Source organism: Saimiri boliviensis, chromosome 13 (genome assembly GCF_048565385.1).
Source record: "Saimiri boliviensis isolate mSaiBol1 chromosome 13, mSaiBol1.pri, whole genome shotgun sequence".
Taxonomy (NCBI): domain Eukaryota; kingdom Metazoa; phylum Chordata; class Mammalia; order Primates; family Cebidae; genus Saimiri; species Saimiri boliviensis.
In genome coordinates, this window is record NC_133461.1 from 74163041 (window position 1) to 74182033 (window position 18993).

At 41.5% G+C, this 18993-nt stretch overlaps 1 protein-coding gene across 2 annotated transcripts; it reads right to left on the minus strand.

Moving 5' to 3' along the window:
- Positions 1–1185: 1185 nt before the first annotated feature.
- On the minus strand, positions 1186–14788 carry VDAC3 (voltage dependent anion channel 3). Of its 2 annotated transcripts, none has more exons than XM_003942384.3 (10): positions 14672–14788; positions 12679–12718; positions 12284–12352; positions 11111–11160; positions 7565–7717; positions 6723–6775; positions 5034–5261; positions 3598–3748; positions 2150–2207; positions 1186–1710 (listed from the first exon to the last, which is right to left on the minus strand). In XM_003942384.3, the coding sequence occupies exons 3-10, from the start codon at positions 12348–12350 to the stop codon at positions 1619–1621; spliced, it is 852 nt and encodes a 283-aa protein (XP_003942433.1). In that variant the 5' UTR covers positions 12351–12352; positions 12679–12718; positions 14672–14788; the 3' UTR covers positions 1186–1618. The 2 variants fall into 2 exon arrangements, with proteins under 2 accessions (XP_003942433.1, XP_074239918.1); XM_074383817.1 differs by lacking the exon at positions 14672–14788 and adding an exon at positions 14390–14460.
- Between the last annotated feature and the right edge of the window lie 4205 nt (positions 14789–18993).

Below are 18993 nucleotides of genomic sequence, written 5' to 3' on the forward strand. Positions count from 1 at the left end.
ATAGGAAAAGACTACCTGGGGGCCACGCATGTTCAACATGGAGGCTCCCTCTTCCTTTCTGTCACATGTGCAGTAAAAAGGCAGGCAACATGGCACCAGCCAGGTAGAGACTCCATCAGCATGATAAAAGATCACAGTGGGACGGCCAGCTTCTTCGTGCAAACAGCACCTGGTCCCTTCAATCTCTCAGGCGCCATGTAAATCAGACACCACCTCCTCAGGCTAGCCTATACACCCTGTGCGTTTCATCATGAAACCGGAAGACCCACTCAGGAGCCCACTAGCTCTCTGCAAAAAAGATAGCTTTTCTCTGACCTATTAAACCTCTGCTCTTAAACTCAGGGGAAAGAAAAAAAAAAAAAAAACTTTCAAAAGTTCTACTTTTAGGAAGATGATTTACCAGCGAGTCTGAGGATATTATAGTCTGCTCATTTCTCTAAACTCGTACTTAATTCCTTGGTTATCATTTTTCTATTCTAGTAATCAAAATCATGTTTCTGAAGCCCAGGAGGAGCCCGGGAAGTGTCCAACCAACTCTGGCCTCCTCCCACTGTCTCTCCTCCCATGCTCCCCAAATGGACTCTTCCCTCAACCATCTTTCCACATGCTCACACCCATCATTTCTCAGCAGCTGCACAGAACTCCCAGGGTGATGCAACCTGTCACACCATAAGCACAAGTGTGCTGCTCTCCAGCACAACCCCGCTCACTGCTTCCTCCCTCAGCCTGCCCATGAGAGCAAGAGAAGAGAAGGGGTCAGCAAACTGAGAGGGACAGGCAGCAGCCCCAATCATTTAGATACAAATCTCACCTGTGAAAGTGCTCCTTAAAACAAATCACATCAGGCTGGGTGTGGTGGCTCATCCCTGTAATGCCAGCACTTTGAGAGGCCAAGGCAGGTGGATCACGAGGTCAGGATATCGAGACCATCCTGGCCAACATGGTGAAACTCTGTCTCTACTAAAAATACAAAAATTAGCCGGGCATGGTGGCGCACACCTATAATCCCAGCTACTCAGGAGGCTGAGGTAGGAGAATCACTTGAACCCAGGAGGTGGAGGCTGCAGTGAGCCAAGAGCGCAGCACTGCACTCCAACCTGGGCGACAGAGCGAGACTCCATCTCAAACAAAACAGAACAAAATCACATCAAAGGTAAGAAAACCACCAGCAAGTCGGAGGAGCAGTTATGTTCCAAATGTGATGGGTTTATTTTATTTTACTCTAATGCAAAAACCAAAGATTGCACTATAGCAAAGAGACCAGTATATTACAAGGTCATGAAAAAATGGTGTGGGACATGCAGGACGTGATGTACAAATTGGAGGGTCAGAGCATCTCCTCTAACATGACACTACGCTGTCACTGAGGAACACATTTAGTAACACTGCAGAACTGAACTGAAACGTGGCACAAACATGACAACTTCCAAGCATGCCTTCAAGAGCCTCCCTCAGGATGGACTCACAATCCCTAGACTTCAGTGTGGGGAGGATTACAATTCTTTGGAAGAATAAAAAGTTCACACTTTTGAAATTTCACAGAAGAATTTTAAGGCCAAAACATAGTGGGTTTTCTCTTCACTTCCAGGGACAAATCTGATGCTTTCTTCAAACCACATTAAGCTTCCAGTTCAAATCCCAAGCCAACCTTGTGACCTCCTGCACTGAAGTTCTTTCCATCAATTAAAGCTGATAAGGTCAATTTGACTCCTAGGAAGAAGAAAACACCACAATCACTTCTAACAAGTATTACAATTAGATCTGAATGTTCTAGAAACAACAGATGGAATCAATGGCATGGACTGTAGCTGGGTATAAGAGTTATGAGCAAACAACTATTACTCAATCAGTTATTTATAACCATCGAATGTGTAATAAGGAAAGCATGATCATGGCAAACTTTCTCTGAAGTTCAGGGTTAAGGACAATGGGTGATCAACCAAATTCAAAGGCCAGAGTGACCACATTATAGTCAGAAATACACATTTTTTAAAATGCAAAAGTATTTGATTGTTTTGTTTCCTCTCTGAATAACCAAATGTTACAAAATGGTCTGAATCAACCTATAGTGACTAGTTTTGCAGGTCATTTTCATTTTTCCTCTATCACTTTCCACCCCAACCCCTGTGTTACTAATGCCTTTACTTACCTGGTCGAAGAGTCTGAGTATAACCCAGTCCAATCAGGCTGGCATTATTTACTTTAGCCTAAGATTGAGAAAGAATAACAGAAAACAGTGAATTACTTTGTGCATCAGGTTTCCAATGTTAAAAACACCCTAGATGCTAAAAGCCAATCTAGAAGTGCTGATTTTTTTTTTTTTAAGATGAAGTTTCATTCTTGTCACCCAGGCTGGAGTGCAGTGGCACAATCTCGGCTCACTGCAACCTCCGCCTCTGGATCCAAGCGATTCTCCTGCCTCAGCCTCCTGAGTAGCTGGGACTACAGGCATGTGCCCCCACACCTGGCTAATTTTGTATTTTTGATAGAGACAGGGTTTTACCATGTTGGCCAGGCTGGTCTCAAACTCCTGACCACAGGTGATCCGCCCACCTCGGCCTCCCAAAGTATTGGGATTACAGGCGTGAGCCACTGCACCCAGCCAGAATTATGGATCTTTTAAGAAGTCAGTAAGATTGGTAGGGGTGGGAGGTACCTTGAGAATACATGCTTCAAGGCCTCAAGCAAAATTTTTAAACACTACGCAACCAAACACCCTGAATTCTCTGAGATACCAGCTGACAATCTCTCACAGTGGTTACAGAATGCACTCACTCAGGTGACAGAAAAAACAGATCTAGGTTCAAATTGTGGCACTGCCAGTTCCTGTGTGACCTTAGGCAAGTTAGCAGACCTTTCTAAGGCTCAGTTTTCTCATCTGTAAAACAGGGATGAGGGTAACACTACTTGCCAAATGGAGTGGGTGTGAGGATTAAATGAGATAATATATATAAAGCCCTTAGCACAGTAACTGAAATTAAGAGCTCAGTGTTGTTTTCAGTAAGAGTTACTATAGGAAAAGAAACAGTCATCTAATTCCAGGAATTTCCAAATAAGAATATTGAGGCCAAAGTGATAAAATGACTTGAGAAGGTCAGACAACAGATACATAGGAAGAGGTAGGACTAGAACCCCTATTTCCTGATTTCAAGCATAATATTCTTTTTTTTTTTTTTTTTTTGAGATTAGCATCTTGCTCTGTCACCCAGGTTGGAGTACATTAGCATGATCTTGGCTCACTGCAATCTCTGCTTCCCAGGTTTCCGCAATTCTCCTGCCTCAGCCTCTCCAGTAGCTGGGACTACAGGCGTCTACCATCACACCCAGCTAATTTTTGTATTTTTAGTAGAGACAGGGTTTCACCATCTTGGCAAGGCTGGTCTTGAACTTCTGACTTACAGGTGATCCACCCGCCTCAGCCTCCCAAAGTGCTGGGATTAAAGGCGTGAGCCACCGTGCCTGGCGCATAATATTCTCACTACACAATTAGCTGGCTTACTAAATAAAGAACAAACAAACTACACTCATATCACAACATTCACTGAAAACTTAAGACACAAACACAAGAGCAGATCCAATCTGGCAGCACATTCTTACAGAGAGAGAAGTTCTACAATCCAGCTTGTATTTAGCAGCAATGCCAAAACGAGTGTTGTTACTCCCAGCCGTCCAAGCAAGGTTTATTGACGTTTCAATCTTCTCATTAACCTTCTGGTAGATAGAACCTCCAAATTCAGTGCCATCATTCCTGTTTTCATAGATAAGAAAACATCATAAATATCTAGTTTGTACCATTGTTATTATGGTATAAAAACAAATTCTAAGACTACCTAAACAAGGATCCCACTTTGTAACTACAGATTTCGGCAAACTTCTAGCATAAATGACTAATAAACAAAACACAGAACTAAATCCAGCTATGCCAGTAATGTCCGCTTAATTAAAACGTAACATTTGATTCATTTACTTGGTTCCTCCACATGATGTGAATTTCTTAAGACAATTCAATTAAGCACAAAGGCAGACACCTCAGGTAAGTATAATCTATAGGTCTCTGAGAAGAAGTTCATAGAACTTAGAAACTTCAAAGTAGAGTTCAATAAAGATTCTGCAAAAAATAAAAAGGTAGAGGGGTACAGGAATAAAACCAATTCTGAATTTCCTTTAAAACACAATCCTACAGTTACAAAGCACCCTCCCTACAATACCTAGGGTGCACTGCTCCAGAAAAGCACCTCAGTTATTGCTTCCAAGCATGCCAGAGGTGAGTCCTTGGGTTTTCATGTTTTCCCGATAATACTGTTTCATCAATTTCAGTAACTGTGTATACACTGCTTGCCTTTGTTTTAGCCATCATAAGTGAATTAGAGTATCTAGCAGAGAGGAATCTGCAATAGTTTAAAAACACATAATTTGCCCTTTGTTTTTTCTTCCTGGTATAGTAGCAGTGTCCAGTAGGCCCAACATAAAGTATCATGTAAAATTTCCAATTCATCCCGCCACACGGTAGAGCCTACATAACTGAATCCCAGGACTCTTTTTCAGAGCTCCTGTTACTTCTGAATGCATTAGCGGTACCTGGGTTCCAACTGAGAATACCTGAAACCTCAACAGAATTACTGGGCTATTCCAGGATGCTCAAATCAATTTGGTGGTTGTAACTGGTGACCCAAACAGACCTATTTCCAGATACTACCAAGATGAGAGGACAGCAGAGTAAGCAGGAACATCTCCAAAGGGTCATCTTACCACGAGGTAAGCCAGGCTCTGGGCTTTCTCTATCCCAGTGGTTCTTCTACAGAGGCTAGAGCTTCCTGAATTTTGGGGTACAGGCTGAGGGGACAGTGACCACCAGCAGCACAGCATTGCACACCATGTGCACCAGCCTCCTGGTAAGGTTTTGCTTACACTGCAAGGATAGGTGTTCACCAAGGCATGTTAAATCTAAGTATGACCACTTCTAGCCTTCTCAGCATGCTAATGGCTACAATCTTTTGTGCAAAGACACTAAGGAATAAATTATAAACACTCACACATGTGTGTGCAGCTGGAAGTCTGCAGCCTTGTAACCCAGGGCGAAGTTATTCTGTGACAGTTTGGATTTGGCTGTGTCAAAACTCATCTGATAGCCAGCAAGCCACCCTTCAAAGGCCAACACAGCCCAGCCATAGATGGTTGGTCCAGAAAAATCTATATCAACATTACTGCCAATACTAAAACAATCCCGTTTATAGGAGGCCTTCAATTTTCCACTCTTCTTTCTGCAACAAACAAACAATGAAAACAACATGAGTTTTTACTACTGTCTAGGAATTTTTAGAGTAAGTTCCACTCTCTCTTCTCTCAATGTAAATATTGGTACATGCCACATACATAGTAAAAACATTTCAAATGACCTAGTTCTACAAATATAATGTTGTTAGGATTAGACATGTATAGACTATGATCATCTATTACTCATTATAAGTTCAAATGATGGGATACTTCATGATTTATTTCATAAAAGCATGAACAAAAGTGTAAGATATTTCGGTGCCAAATTAATAACCTGAAGATTTATGTATAGAGATGTATGAGAAGCCAGATCTCTTTAAACGTTTCCAAATGCCAAATGACACAAAGAGTTAACACCCAATACACATTATTAACCTATCATGGAGAGAAGTGTGCCTTTCTGAAGGACAATACTGAAAAAATGAAATTAGTTCTTAGTAGCCCTTATTCTATTCCAATCAAGCCTCTTATGAGAATATTTGTCCTAAAGATAACTGAAGTGTGTGGCAGAAAGAACACACTTGCTGTTACGGCTGAGACAGAGGTCACTTTGCATTCATCTAGCACCTCTGTCCTTCAGAAAACAAGGACCCACATTAGGCAGGTAGGAAATGACACAATCTCCCTTTTTTTTACATGAGGAAATTGAGGCCAAGAAGTTGGGGGATTTACAGAGGTTAAGAAATCAAGGCCGGGCGCGGTGGCTCAAGCCTGTAATCCCAGCATTTTGGGAGGCCGAGGCGGGTGGATCACAAGGTCAAGAGATCAAGACCATCCTGGTCAACATGGTGAAACCCCGTCTCTACTAAAAATACTAAAAAAAAATTAGCTGGGCATGGTGGCGTGTGCCTGTAATCCCAGCTACTCAGGAGGCCGAGGCAGGAGAATTGCCTGAACCCAGGAGGCGGAGGTTGCAGTGAGCCGAGATCGCGCCATTGCACTCCAGCCTGGGCAACAAGAGCGAAAGTCCGTCTCAAAAAAAAAAAAAAGAAATCAAATAGGCAGCAGAACTAATCATTATAGCATTTGAGAGCCAGGGGATCACCCTCTTAAGAAATTAACTTTGCAGCACGATAAGGCAGGGTGAGCGGAAGAAGAAAAGAAACTAACTTTCTCAGCAGAATACTATGTTCATCAATGTTTAGAACTGTTTAAGATTCATCTATGGTTTCAAGACCCTTCTAGCTCCTAAATTTTTTCTATATGTGCCTCTCTGAAATAGATTTATACATTTTTGTTCATCTATTCAGTTTTCAAATTCTTCATCCTGCCGCGGAGGGGAGGGATCTTCCTTTATCTTTACTACATACATGTGGTCTCCAATATTCTTTATAGCAACCTCCTAAGTTCTTCCTGCCTCTGAACTTTGCACTGTATCTCCTTCTTCTAAAGTTCTCTACCCCTTCAGACTCCAAAAACGTTTCAGGAAATAGGGTTCGAATAATTACCCTGTGTTCGGTACAAACATGGTATCAAGAGTCAGTTTCAACCCTTCAGCCAACTGAAAAACAAAGATTTAAAATAAATAATTAGTAATTTTCAATCCTTTATCCGACTCAAGAAACCAATTCTAAAGTTTCCTCTAAGTTCTTTAAAAAAAAAAGAAATCATTCAAGAGGGTGAAATATTAAATTATGTAACAAGTGAGCTCTCCATCCTCCTGTCCCCTCAACCCAGCCTTCATGATGGTTCTCCCACCAAAAATGAGGCAAATCCTATCTTAGCAAGTTACAGAAAATACAGTTCAAAACCAAACAGAATTCCCATACAACAAAATCACCTTGATACTCTCTTCAAAGTGTGGTAATGCGATAACCTAACGTTTAACAAGCAATCTAAGTAATTTACTCAGCTTTGCATATATATTATCTATACATGGTAGCTATACCAAAAACAGTGCCCTGCACATATTGGGCACTAGACAAATATTTAATAGATTATCATCCTTGAAAACATGAGAAAATTTTAGAAAAAGTTTCTTGTAAAGCCAATTTTGGAACAATTACAAAACTAAACCAAATTTCCACAAATAATTTGTTCTACCCAGGAGCAGCTCAGCTGTTTAACAGAGAACCAGTCAAAACGAAGATGTAATATAATAACTAGAGTACTCACAAACAAAGCCTTATTTTCTAGAAATATAAGACATCAAAAAAGGCCACATGCAAAGAAAAAATATGGCTACTAGATAGGCTGTATAAGATCTCTTTTGATTATATTTGGGGTTTGTTCATCATTCAATCTATAAGATAAATTGAACCTATTAATAACTTCTAATGTTTTCTCTTACCTTATTTTCCCAAGAGATTTCTGTCCCTAGAGTATTGTCTGTGTTCCATTTTTGGGTGAAGGTAAGTCCATAGTTACAGACCTTATATTTGGTTTCTAGGTTGCCTGATGCTTTCCCTGTATCAGTGTAAGCATGACCAGAAGTAGAAAATTCCTGGTAAGCAAGAAAAAATAATTATTTTAAAATTAGCTCATCAAATAGAAAACACTGAGTGTGGAAAGCAGTGTTCAATGCATCAGAAAGAGTACCATTCACTGTTTGCCACAGCCCTACTCGACAGCAACTCATTTCCTCCTTTCCCTTGTTTTTCTAGTCTCTAAATCTTTTAACCAGTTTTGCCAAGCACAGTGGCTGACGCCTGTAATCTCAGCACGCTAGGAGGCCAAGGTGAGTGATCGCTTGAGTCCAGGAGCTCGAGACCAGTCTGTGCAACATGGCGAAACCTATCTCTACCAGAAATACAAAACACTGTCTGGGCATGATGGCACGAGACTGTAGTCACACTCTGAGCCCAGGAGGTGGAGGTTACAGTGAGCCGAGATCGTGCTACCTCACTCTAGCCTGGGCAACAGAGTGAGATCTGTCTCAAATATAAAAATATATATATGTTTCAGATCTTTCCATTATTCTACCTCTCTTATTGATATTTCTTATTCCATATAGTCTCTTACTAAATGGGAATCCTAAATTCTCTCCTTTAAAAAAGTAATATTTTTACTGAAAACAAATGTCTTTACTAAAAAGACAAAAAATATTACATCTTAAACATTTTACTTTCATGCCCTAAAAAAGATTATCCGTTCTCTGCTATATACTTCAAAGTATTAGTTAATTTAAAGGTGCTTAAAAATCCCAAAATACTGCCCTCCTCCCTTTTAACAGAGTCAACATTTTACTACTTCCTTTTAAAAAAACATATATTTTTTATTGTGGTAAATACATTTAACATAAAATTTACCATTTTAATAATGTTTAAGTGTACAGTGAAGTGGCATTAAGTACAGTCACACTGCGGTGAAGACTTTAATGCTTGTGTGCAAAACTGCCAAACAGCTGCTTAAACAATTTCAATATTTCAAAGTACTACCCATTTTTCAAAATAAAGTGGAGTGCTGTAATTTATCCTTCTTTGCCCCTTTCTATCCTGTCTACCTTTAAGAGTGCTTCTACCAAATCGTATGAATGATTTCAAATATATCCTTCACCCTAGTTCAGTGCCCTTTAAATCATATGACAATAAGCAATTAGAAACAAACCTCCTTCTGGAGAAAGCAGTCAGCACCTGTCACTGACAATCTATGAACTGTCAAGAAAAAACATTCTGATTGGTCCTGTTTTAGGGAGCATTTCTGAAGTCCTGCCAACAGTAATGAGATGCTGCCAACTCTGACCAGTCTGTTTCACTGCCTGCAACATGAATCCTCTCCTTAACAAATACCCTGCCTCCTAACTCTAGTTCTACAGGCGGATGAGACAACTGGGAAGCTATGATCTGTTTATCAACACCATACAGACTGCTTTCAAAGAGAGTATCATGCTGCATATTTAAGGGAAGGCCTTAGTAAAAAATGATAATGTATTAATCATGTTTAACAGTTCATACAATTATTTTAATGTGACAATCGTTTTTCTTTTAGTAGATCCAACTATCTAGTGTTTTATTTTTCACATTTACTTTTCACAAACTTGACAAGTATGTCACAAACTTGACAAATGCAAATCTTAATTTTGGTGTTAGAAAAACTTTATGCACAAAATTAAGGTAGGGGGTAGTCTACATTTCTCCCCTGTCATCCAATTCTTAGTTTGAAGGTCTGTCATGAAAATGCCACAGGTACAAATCTCAAAGAAAAGGCTAGAATGTTCTACGTTCGAGTTCCAGGCTCACAGTTCACAATTCAGTTTGTGTCTAATTTCATAATTTGGTCAAACAAGTGCAAAATACATTTGTATCATGCATATAACATGCCTACAGCTCTACATTAAATCCTTAGTAAGCAACAAAACAAACAAAAATGTTACTGTTAAGTAGAGGCATATGAGAAAAATATCAAGCCACAGTCTAAGAAATTTGGAACAATGATTGAAATTTATCCTAAATCAATACCAGAAACCAAAAGCAGCCACAAAAACAAGCATACAAATAAGCTTTTTTTCTTACCATCTGAATGAATATTACCACACAACAGCAGCATGAAAGGGAGATAAAATTTTAGTTGATGATTTTTGCAACACAAACCTAATGAGCAAATTCTGGAACCTACACGAAATGAGTATGATTCTTCTATTTTAACAGAACTATACATATATCTTAGTAAGGGAGGTGTATATAAAAACCCAGGAAAGAATGATGATCACAAACCATGATCATACAAAGTATAATTAAAATTCCACATGGCTTTGTCCTTCTAATTAAATTATACATCCAGAAGTAAAATTTGCATGGGTTTGAATGGATAAATAACAAAAATGATGCAGCCAGTGAAGAGAAATCAGAGCATAAGGTGAATGAAAAGTTAACCTACTTGCTGAGATTCAGAATAAAAGCTTTTTTTTTTTTTTTTTTTTTTTTTTGACAGAGTCTGTCTCTGTCACCCAGGCTGGATTGCAATGGCATGGTCTTGGCTCACTGCAGCCTCTGCCTCCTGGGTTCAAGCATTCTCCTGCCTCAGCCTCCCAAGTAGCTGGGACTACAGGCATGTGCTACCATATCCGGCTAATTTTTGTATTTTTAGTAGAAACAGGGTTTCACTATGTTGGCCAGGCTTGTCTCGAACTCCTGACCTTGGGTGATTTGCCTGCCTCGGGCCTCCCAAAGTGCTGGGATTATAGGCATGAGCCGCTATGGCCGGCCAAAAGCTATTGTTAACGATACTCTGAAAATATGCCAACATAGCCTTTACTGTAGTCTTAACTTCCAATAAAAAATACTTTATAAACATCAGCTAAAAACTGTAGAATAATCTACATGCAGAAACACATTTTATTTGTATATTTTGTTTCAACTAATCATGAAGGGGCAGAGTAAAGTCAATTTGTTTTTGCAAAAGCATAATAAAACTTCCATGAACCCATTATCATGGAAGTAAGGTTTTTAGTGCCCATATACATACATATTCATGAAAGTATAAAAATATGGCACGGGTCAAAAAATATATATTTTCTATCTTCTGAGTAAAAACTGTATTATACTCTTTTTTTTTTTTCTTTAAGATGGGGTTTCTCCATGTTGGTCAGGCTGGTCTCGAACTCCTGACCTCAAGTGATCCACCCATCTCGGCCTCCCAAAGCACTGGGATTACAAGCGTGAGCCACCATGCCCGGCCAACTGTATTATACTCTTATTATGAGAAACACAAAAGGTGTCTTCAAAAATTCAATTTGGTTGTTTATTTTAATTGGTAAGAAGGCTGTTTGGAATCTGAAAGGACAAAGCTGTGGGGAAGACAGCTGGTGCTGGTTCACGTAACTAGACTGTCATGATTTTTACACAGGTTCCTTTAAGTTAATTATGCTACATCCATTAAAAATATATTAGGTACTCACCACTCCACTACAAGACTTGGTTTTCAGGTCTATCTTGACCATGCCAAAGCCTACACAAACACACACACACACACACAAAATAAATAAATAAATAAATAAATAATGTACAAAATGTGACATTCACTATAGTTTTGGCAACTCAGAAATTACTTAGCCCATAGTACCTTCCATATTAAAAATGCATAGTATTTTCATTAGATCAGAGTTCCACAAGAAATCGAAGCATAACCAAATAAATTCAGTATAATTTTCAAGCCTTCAAAGTGAATATACTTTTAAAATATAAGTTAAAAAAAATAAAGAAATAAGCACTATTCCAAAAACCAAAATTACTGAAAATAGTGTGCTGCTGTATATATAAGCTTAAAATATACAATTAACATCACTAGGTAGTAAGAAAAAATCAAATATATACAGCAAAAAAAATTAAATTTTAAAACCTAAAAAGAAATGTTTATTTAGGATCAGAATATACATTACTCCAAAGAAGTCAAAAGTTACGTTGTCACTTTTCTTTTTATTTTTTTGAGACGGAGTCTCACTCTGTCACCAGGCTGAACTGCAGTGGAGTGATCTTGGCTCACTGCAACCTCCGCCTCCTGGGTTCAAGCGCTTCTCCTGCCTCAGCTTCCTGAGTAGGTGGGATGACAAGAGCGCCACCACGCCCAGCTAATTTTTGTATTTTTAGTAGAGATGGGGTTTCACCATGCTGGCCAGGATGGTCTTAATCTCCTGACCTCATGATCTGCCTGCCTCGGCCTCCCAAAGTGCTGGGATTACAGGCGTGAGCCACCGCACCTGGCCTACATTGTCACTTTCATAAAAACAATGCCATTGTTTGGAAGGAGAAAAAGTACTACCCCCGTACTTTAACTGTCCCCAGGGCCAGAAAAGAAGACATAAATGTTATAGATTTACATTATTTTGCATTACATATAACATTAAATATGGACATATATATACATTTGTGTTATGTATATAATTGCTTTTAATGCTTGTAAGAGGTTCTACCACTAAAGAATGAGATCTGATAGCCTGTTAATAGTTATCCCCTTAAATCTTGTGAAGTGGATTAATGCTGATTTGTCCTTACTTTTCCAGCACAGTACTTATACAGTAGGCATTCAACACTAACCTTTACCCAAAATTGGAAAGTTACAATAGCATGCTTACCATATCCTTTGTTGAAGACATCCTTAGCAGCCTTTCCTAGGTCACAGTAAGTTGGTGTGTTACACATATCTTATAAAGAAAAATGGGGGCAAAGATAACCATTTAGTATTTATTCACCCACAGTTCCTCCGCTGTTTCATCCTGTGAGAATGGGTATACAGTTTTCCCTTCCTTTGTATCATTAATGCTTCAACTCTAATGCAATCAAAGGTATGAGACGGTATTCTGCTCCTTAAAAAAAAGAACTTCACAGAATACTGAGAATAAAATGGTTTTCCTGTGAGATTCAGAGGTCATCTTTCTGACTGCATTTCAAAGAAAAGCAAGTTCTTACAGGATGGTAAAGATGCTACGTTAAACTGGACTTCTTAAAAAAAAAAAAATGCAAAATTTACCTTAGAAAAATGTCTCTCAGGCTCTTATGAAACCAAAGACCTGTACAAGACAACAACAGAAAATTTTAAAGAAACTGTTAAAAGATGGAATCAAAATCCTCAGAGTCAATATTTTTCTCCTCAGAAATTCAGTTCTTAAAATAAGAATTACCATACTAAATGAAGTGTATTCATCTAGAATATACATTCTCTCAAAGCTCTTCTTAAAAGTGCTATAATTTTACCCATTAACCAGAAATATGATAGATTCTACCTACAGCAACCTGCTTACCAAAAGTTAGTGCAAACTCTGAAATTAAAGCCTTCAAAAATCACAGGTGCCTTGATTTTTCACCTTGCCTATTAAAAATTTGCCCAGCTTTGCTACTGGTAAAATGACCTTCACATCAAATTCTCAGAGCTACCAACCATGCTGAACGTCTCATTCCTTTGCCCTCTTTGTATCATGGGAAATCTTCCTGCAGCAGGTTCTTCTGTATTCCTCTCGCAGACTCAAAAGCTATGTTTAACGACTACAGACCCACCTCTAGCAGTGCCATTAGCCCAGCGACTATGTCAGAAAAATCCAGAGTATCAGCTAGCCCTTGCAATTGCTATGCCTGAATAATCTACACATTTAAGTTTATATTTATTTATATATAGCCCAGCTCTTAATCTAGGCTTCTGCTAAGCTTCTGCCTGTCCCATCATACCAAATACATAGATATGACGCACTTAAATGGTAATGCATTTAAATTTTGTTCCTTAACATAAATCTGTCAAATATGACAGACACTATGATATGAAGAAAGAGAATAGTATAAAAAAATTAAAAAGGAAAGGGTAATATAAATGTACTGACTCATTCCACAGTAAAACTTTGCTCTAAGCTACAAGGTTTCATAGTGCACTTTCAGAACGATTATTTTACAATTCAATCCCTTGTACTAAAATGATCAATTCTAGACTTTTTATATTATCTCAATTCTAATTTGATATTACTCTTTATGATCACAATTGATGTTGATGTTTGTTGAAATTTCCCCAGAAGTCTATTAATTTGGGAGGTAAGTATAGAAATGGAGTCAGTATATACTGAAATAGAAATGTTAAAGCTTTACAGTCTGATTTTTCATACTGCCGAAGAAGATACACTTAAATGTTTAGAAGCACCATATATATGTCTAGGGACTACTTTAAATATTTTACTATTTTGCTTTGTTATTTTTCAAAACCAGTACCAGACACTATGCAAAAGCCACGTAGCTGGTTTAGTTTACTAACTGACCTCAATTCTGCCTAGAGCAAGCTGACTTTTTCAGACCCATGATTCTGATGGGACACGCACTGCTAGTATGATCAAGCAAAAATCGAGAACAGAAACTTCATGTTCCTCAAGAGTAAAGCTACGACCACACGTCTCCACCAGCTCTACAGAATGCACCTGCCCGCACATTTGCACACCGGACAGAGGTTGCAGGAGACGCAGATGGGGAAAGGCGTTAGCCGGGGCTACTGCTTCACAAAGCCACTAACTTGACAGCCAGGACAGCGCCCGTTTCGTTCCTCGTTTCTCCGTTTTGACTTGCACGCAGGGCACCCTCCCTCGGCCGTAAGGAGGGGAGGGCTGGCCTGATGCTCTACAGCAATTCCGGAGGGCAGGGGCGGCCGGAGAACGGGAGTGGGGTTTGACGATCCAACTTCCCTAGAACCGATCTCCTTTCTAGCTCACCCGTGGGAGGAAAGTGCGGTCCGCACTCCGGTGGGGGAGGTCGCGGCCTGCGCCCGTAGGCCACTTGCCCGCCGCGCTGCGGCTCCATCGCCTGAGGCGGCCCGGGAGAGTCCCGGCGGGAGCCAGCGGCCCCAGCCCCCCGCTCCCCGCCCGGCCCGCGCCCCGGTAGCCTGCTCCCTGCCCGCGGAGCCTCTGTTAGGCCCGCCTCCCGCCTGGCGCCCTGTTCGGCCGTGGCCCACCGCTCTCCCGGCCTGGAGCCCGCGCGGCCTCGGCTCTCCTCACCTCCACCCCGAGGGCCTGTCTCCGCTCCGCCAGGGCAACGCTGAAGGTCTTCAAACCAACGCCGTCCGCGCCTGCGCGGCCTCGCTCCCTCAGCCGCGCCTGCGCGCCGCGCCTCCCCGAGCTCCTGTGCGCCGGCGTGTCGCCCCGCGGTCGCGCGCTACCGGGCAAGGTGCGCAGACGAACAGCCGGGCGGAGCCAGCACCACCAACTGTCCGGCTCCGCGGCGCGCGTGCGCAGGAGGGCCCAGTGTGCACAGTGGGGTTGACTGGGGGTCCGAGAGGCCGGGGACTGCACCTGTGTCCACGGGGGACTCATTCTCGCGAGAATGCGCGAGGTTGCTAGTTACTGTTGCCAAAAACAACCAGACAAATCCAAACTGAGAGACCTGCAAGACAACTGCCCAGTCTTCAAAAATGTCAATTTCATGAAAGATTAAGAAAAAGGCTAGAGAACTGCTCTAGACTAAAGGAGACGAAAGATAATGGCACTAAAAGCATTGTGTGATCCTAAATGACAGCCTGGATAAAAACCTAACAGGCAGACAAAACCAGCTACTGAGGATCGTTATTGGGACAATCGGGAAAATTTGAAAGGGGAGTAGGTTAGTATGGCAACAATGTGAAATTTTCTGAAGTTGGGGGCGGTGGCTCACACCTGTAATCCTAGCACTTTGAGAGGCCGAGGGGGTCGGATCACTTGAAGTCGAGAGTTCGAGACCAGCCTGGCCAACATGGTGAAACCTCATCTCTACTAAATATACAAAAATTAGACTGAGCATAGTGGCTTACGCCTATAATACCAGCACTCTGGGACGCTGAGGCAGGTGGATCACCTGAGATCAGGAGCTCAACACCAAACTGGCCAACTCGTGAAACCCCTTCTCTACTAAAAAATACGAAACTCAGCCAGGTGTGGTGGCACAGTGCCTGTAATTCCAGCTCCTTGGGAGGCAGAGACAGGAGAGTTGCTAGAACCTGGGAGGCGGAGATTGCAGTGAGCCAAGATCATGCCACTGCACTCCAGCCAGGGCTACAGAGCAAGACTCAGTCTCAAAACAAAGCAAAACAAACAAAAAGAAAAAATTAGCCGGGTTTGATGGCGCGTGCCTGTAATCCCAGCTACTTGGAGGCTGCGGTAGGAGAATTGCTTGAACCCAGGGGTTGGAGATTGCAGTGAGCCGAGATCGCGCCATTGTACTCCAGCCTGGGTGACAGAGTGAGACTCGGTCTCAAAAAAAAAAAAAAAAATTATAAGGGTAGTGTACCTTGGTTATGCGGAAATGGCCTTGCATTTAGGAAGTGCATGCTGAAGTATTTAAAAGTGAAATATCATGTGTCTGCAAGTAACCCTCAAATGGTCCGGAAAAAAGAAAAAACAAATATGACAAAATGTTAACAATGGTTAATCTAGGTGGAACATATATGTGTGTTCATTGCACTGTTCTTGAAATTTTCCACTGAGTTTTAATTTTTTTGAAATAAAAAGAGAGAGAAAAACCCCATAAAGTCTGATGCTCCACAGTACACCATACCAGGTTGCTGCTTGAATCAAAAGGCAAATATCAGATTTGCCTCCTGTGTGAAAATTTTAAGTTAATAAGAGATACATGTCCCCAGCAGACTCATAATGTAAGACTTGGACAAATATCTGCTGAATGAGGCTAAATATGATCAATGCCATAAGCAAAGTAGTATAACCTAGTAGCCTAAGTAAAGTGAGCTTACAAGTCCAAAGAGCTGGATTTGTGTCTCAGCTCTGCCAACTCTGTGGTCTTAGGCAAGCATTAACCTCTCTCTGCCTCAGTTTCCACATCTGTGAAACAGAACCAACTAATATCAACTCAGAGGATTATAGTGGATATTAAATAATGTATCCAGGCTGGGCGCCATGGCTCACTCCCATAATCCTAGCAGTTTAGAAGACTGAGGCTTATTCTAAGAAGAATTCCTTGAGCCCAGGAGTTAGACAAGTTTGGGCAATATATTGAAACCCCATATCTACAAAAAAAAATAAATAAAAATTAGCCAGGGATGGATGGCATGTGCCTGTAGTCCCAGCTACTTGGGAGGCTGAGGTAGAGGATCCCTTGAGCCCAGGGAGGTCAAGGCTGCTTGTGAGTTGTGATTATGCCATTGCACTCCAGCCTGGGTAACAGAGGGAGGCACTGTCTTCAAAAACAAACAAAAAAGTAATATATCCATTGGACATAATTTACCTGGCGTAGAGAAAATGTTCATCAGTTAGTAACACATGAAAATAAAGGAGTTGGCCGGGTGCAGTGGCTCACACCTGGTAATCCCAGCACTTTGGGAGGCCAAGGCAGGTGGCTTACCTGAGGTCAGGAGTTCAAGACCAGCCTGGTCAACATGGTGAAACCCCATCTCTACTAAAAATACAAAAACTAGCCAGGCGTGGTGGCTCATGCCTGTAGTCCCAGCTATTCGGGAGGCTGGGAGCGGGAGAATTGCTTAAACCCGGGAGGCAGCAATTGCAGTGAACAGAGATTGTGCCATTGCACTCCAGCCTAGGGAACAAGAGTGAAACTCTGTCTCAAAAAAAAGGAAAGAAAGAAAAAGAGAGAGAGAGAGAAAGAAAGAAGAAAAAGACTGGCCTTCACCGTTTCAGAACTAGAACTAAATAATGCACTCATTCTCTCATTCTCATTCCCTACCCACACTGTGATCTAAACTCTCCAGAAGTGTGGAAAGGACTTTATCAATCTGAATCCTGATACTAATACCATGGCATTCTCCTGCGAAATTGATAGAATCAGAATTTTAGAGCTGGAAGGGACTCTCCACGCCTTCCTTTGAAGGACATTTGCCAAGTGCTTATCGTGTCCAGGGCATGATGACAGTACTCGGAGCTGCATCCAGGGAAACACCCAGAGCATCCCATTGCAGAGGTCGATGGAGATGCCGTACCGAGGGAGGAGGCTCCCAGCACAGGCCACTCGCCCAGCCAAGGTTACCTGCTGATCTGCCCCTATGGCCTTGCTCAGAGAAAAATCTTGGAAAGTTTATACTATATGATTTAAACTTTACTGTTTTACTCTCAGAGATGGAAAAACCAGCTGAGAACAGAAGCTTTTCTATAAAGATTTCATAGCTTAATTGCCCTGACGGTAGGATATGAGAAGATTCTGAAGCCAGCTGTGTAATTTAACTCCATTTCTTTAAAGAATAAGGGCCGGCCAGGCATGGTGGCTCATGCCTTTAATCCCATCACGTTAGGAGGCTGAAGCAGGAAGATCACTTGAGGCCGGCAGTTCAAGACCAGCCTGAAAAACATAGTGAGATTCCGTTTCTGCAAAAAATAAAAAATTAGCTGAGCATGGTAGCGCATGCCTGTGTTCCCAGCTACTCAGGAGTGTGTGGGAAGATTACTTCAGACCAGGAAGCTGAGGCTACAGTGAGCCAAGATGGCGCTACTGCACTCCAACCTGGGTGACACAGTGAGACACCATCTCAAAACAAAAACAAAAACAAAACCACAAAAGACAAGCCAAATAGCCAACATTTAGAGGATTTTAAATAAACTATAATACACCCATATTCTGGGTTGTGGTATAGCCATGGGTTCTGATAATATTTGATGAAAGCTCAGTGGAAAAAGAAAAAGGAGGAAACAAAAGTGTATGTACAGTGTAATCCCAACTGTGTTTGTGTGTGTGTTGTAATTTTACTTTAAGAAGCAAGAGGGCAATAAACATAAACATCAAGCTGGGCGCAGTGGTGCACACCTATATCTCAGCTACTCCAGAGGCTGGGGCGGGAGGATCCCTTTCGCACAGGAGTTCCAGGCTATAGCGCACTTGAGCCTGTCTGTAAATGGCTAGTGCACTCCAGCCCAGGCAATGTAGTGAGACCTGGTGTCTAAAAACAACACCCTCAGTGTAGACCTCCAATGGGGAGGCAGACAGAGGGACTGGGAAGAAGAGGCGCACGTGAGCGGATGTAGGCATTAGTAATGGCTAGTTCTGGAGCTGGCGATAGATTAATTATGTTGCATATTAAACAAATAGATATGGCTGGGCTCGGTGGCTCACGCCTGTAATCCCAGCACTTTAGGAGGTCAATGCGGGCAGATCACCTAAGGTCGGGAGTTCGAGACCAGCCTGACCAACATGGAGAAACCCCATCTCTACTAAAAATACAAAATTAGCCAGGCATGGTGGCACATACCTGTAATCCCAGCTACTCGGGAGGCTGAGGCAAGAGAATCACTTGAACCCGGGAGGCAGAGGTTGCGGTGAACGGAGATTTCAACATTGCACTCCAGCCTGGGCAACAAGAGCAAAACTCTGTCTCAAAAACAAACAA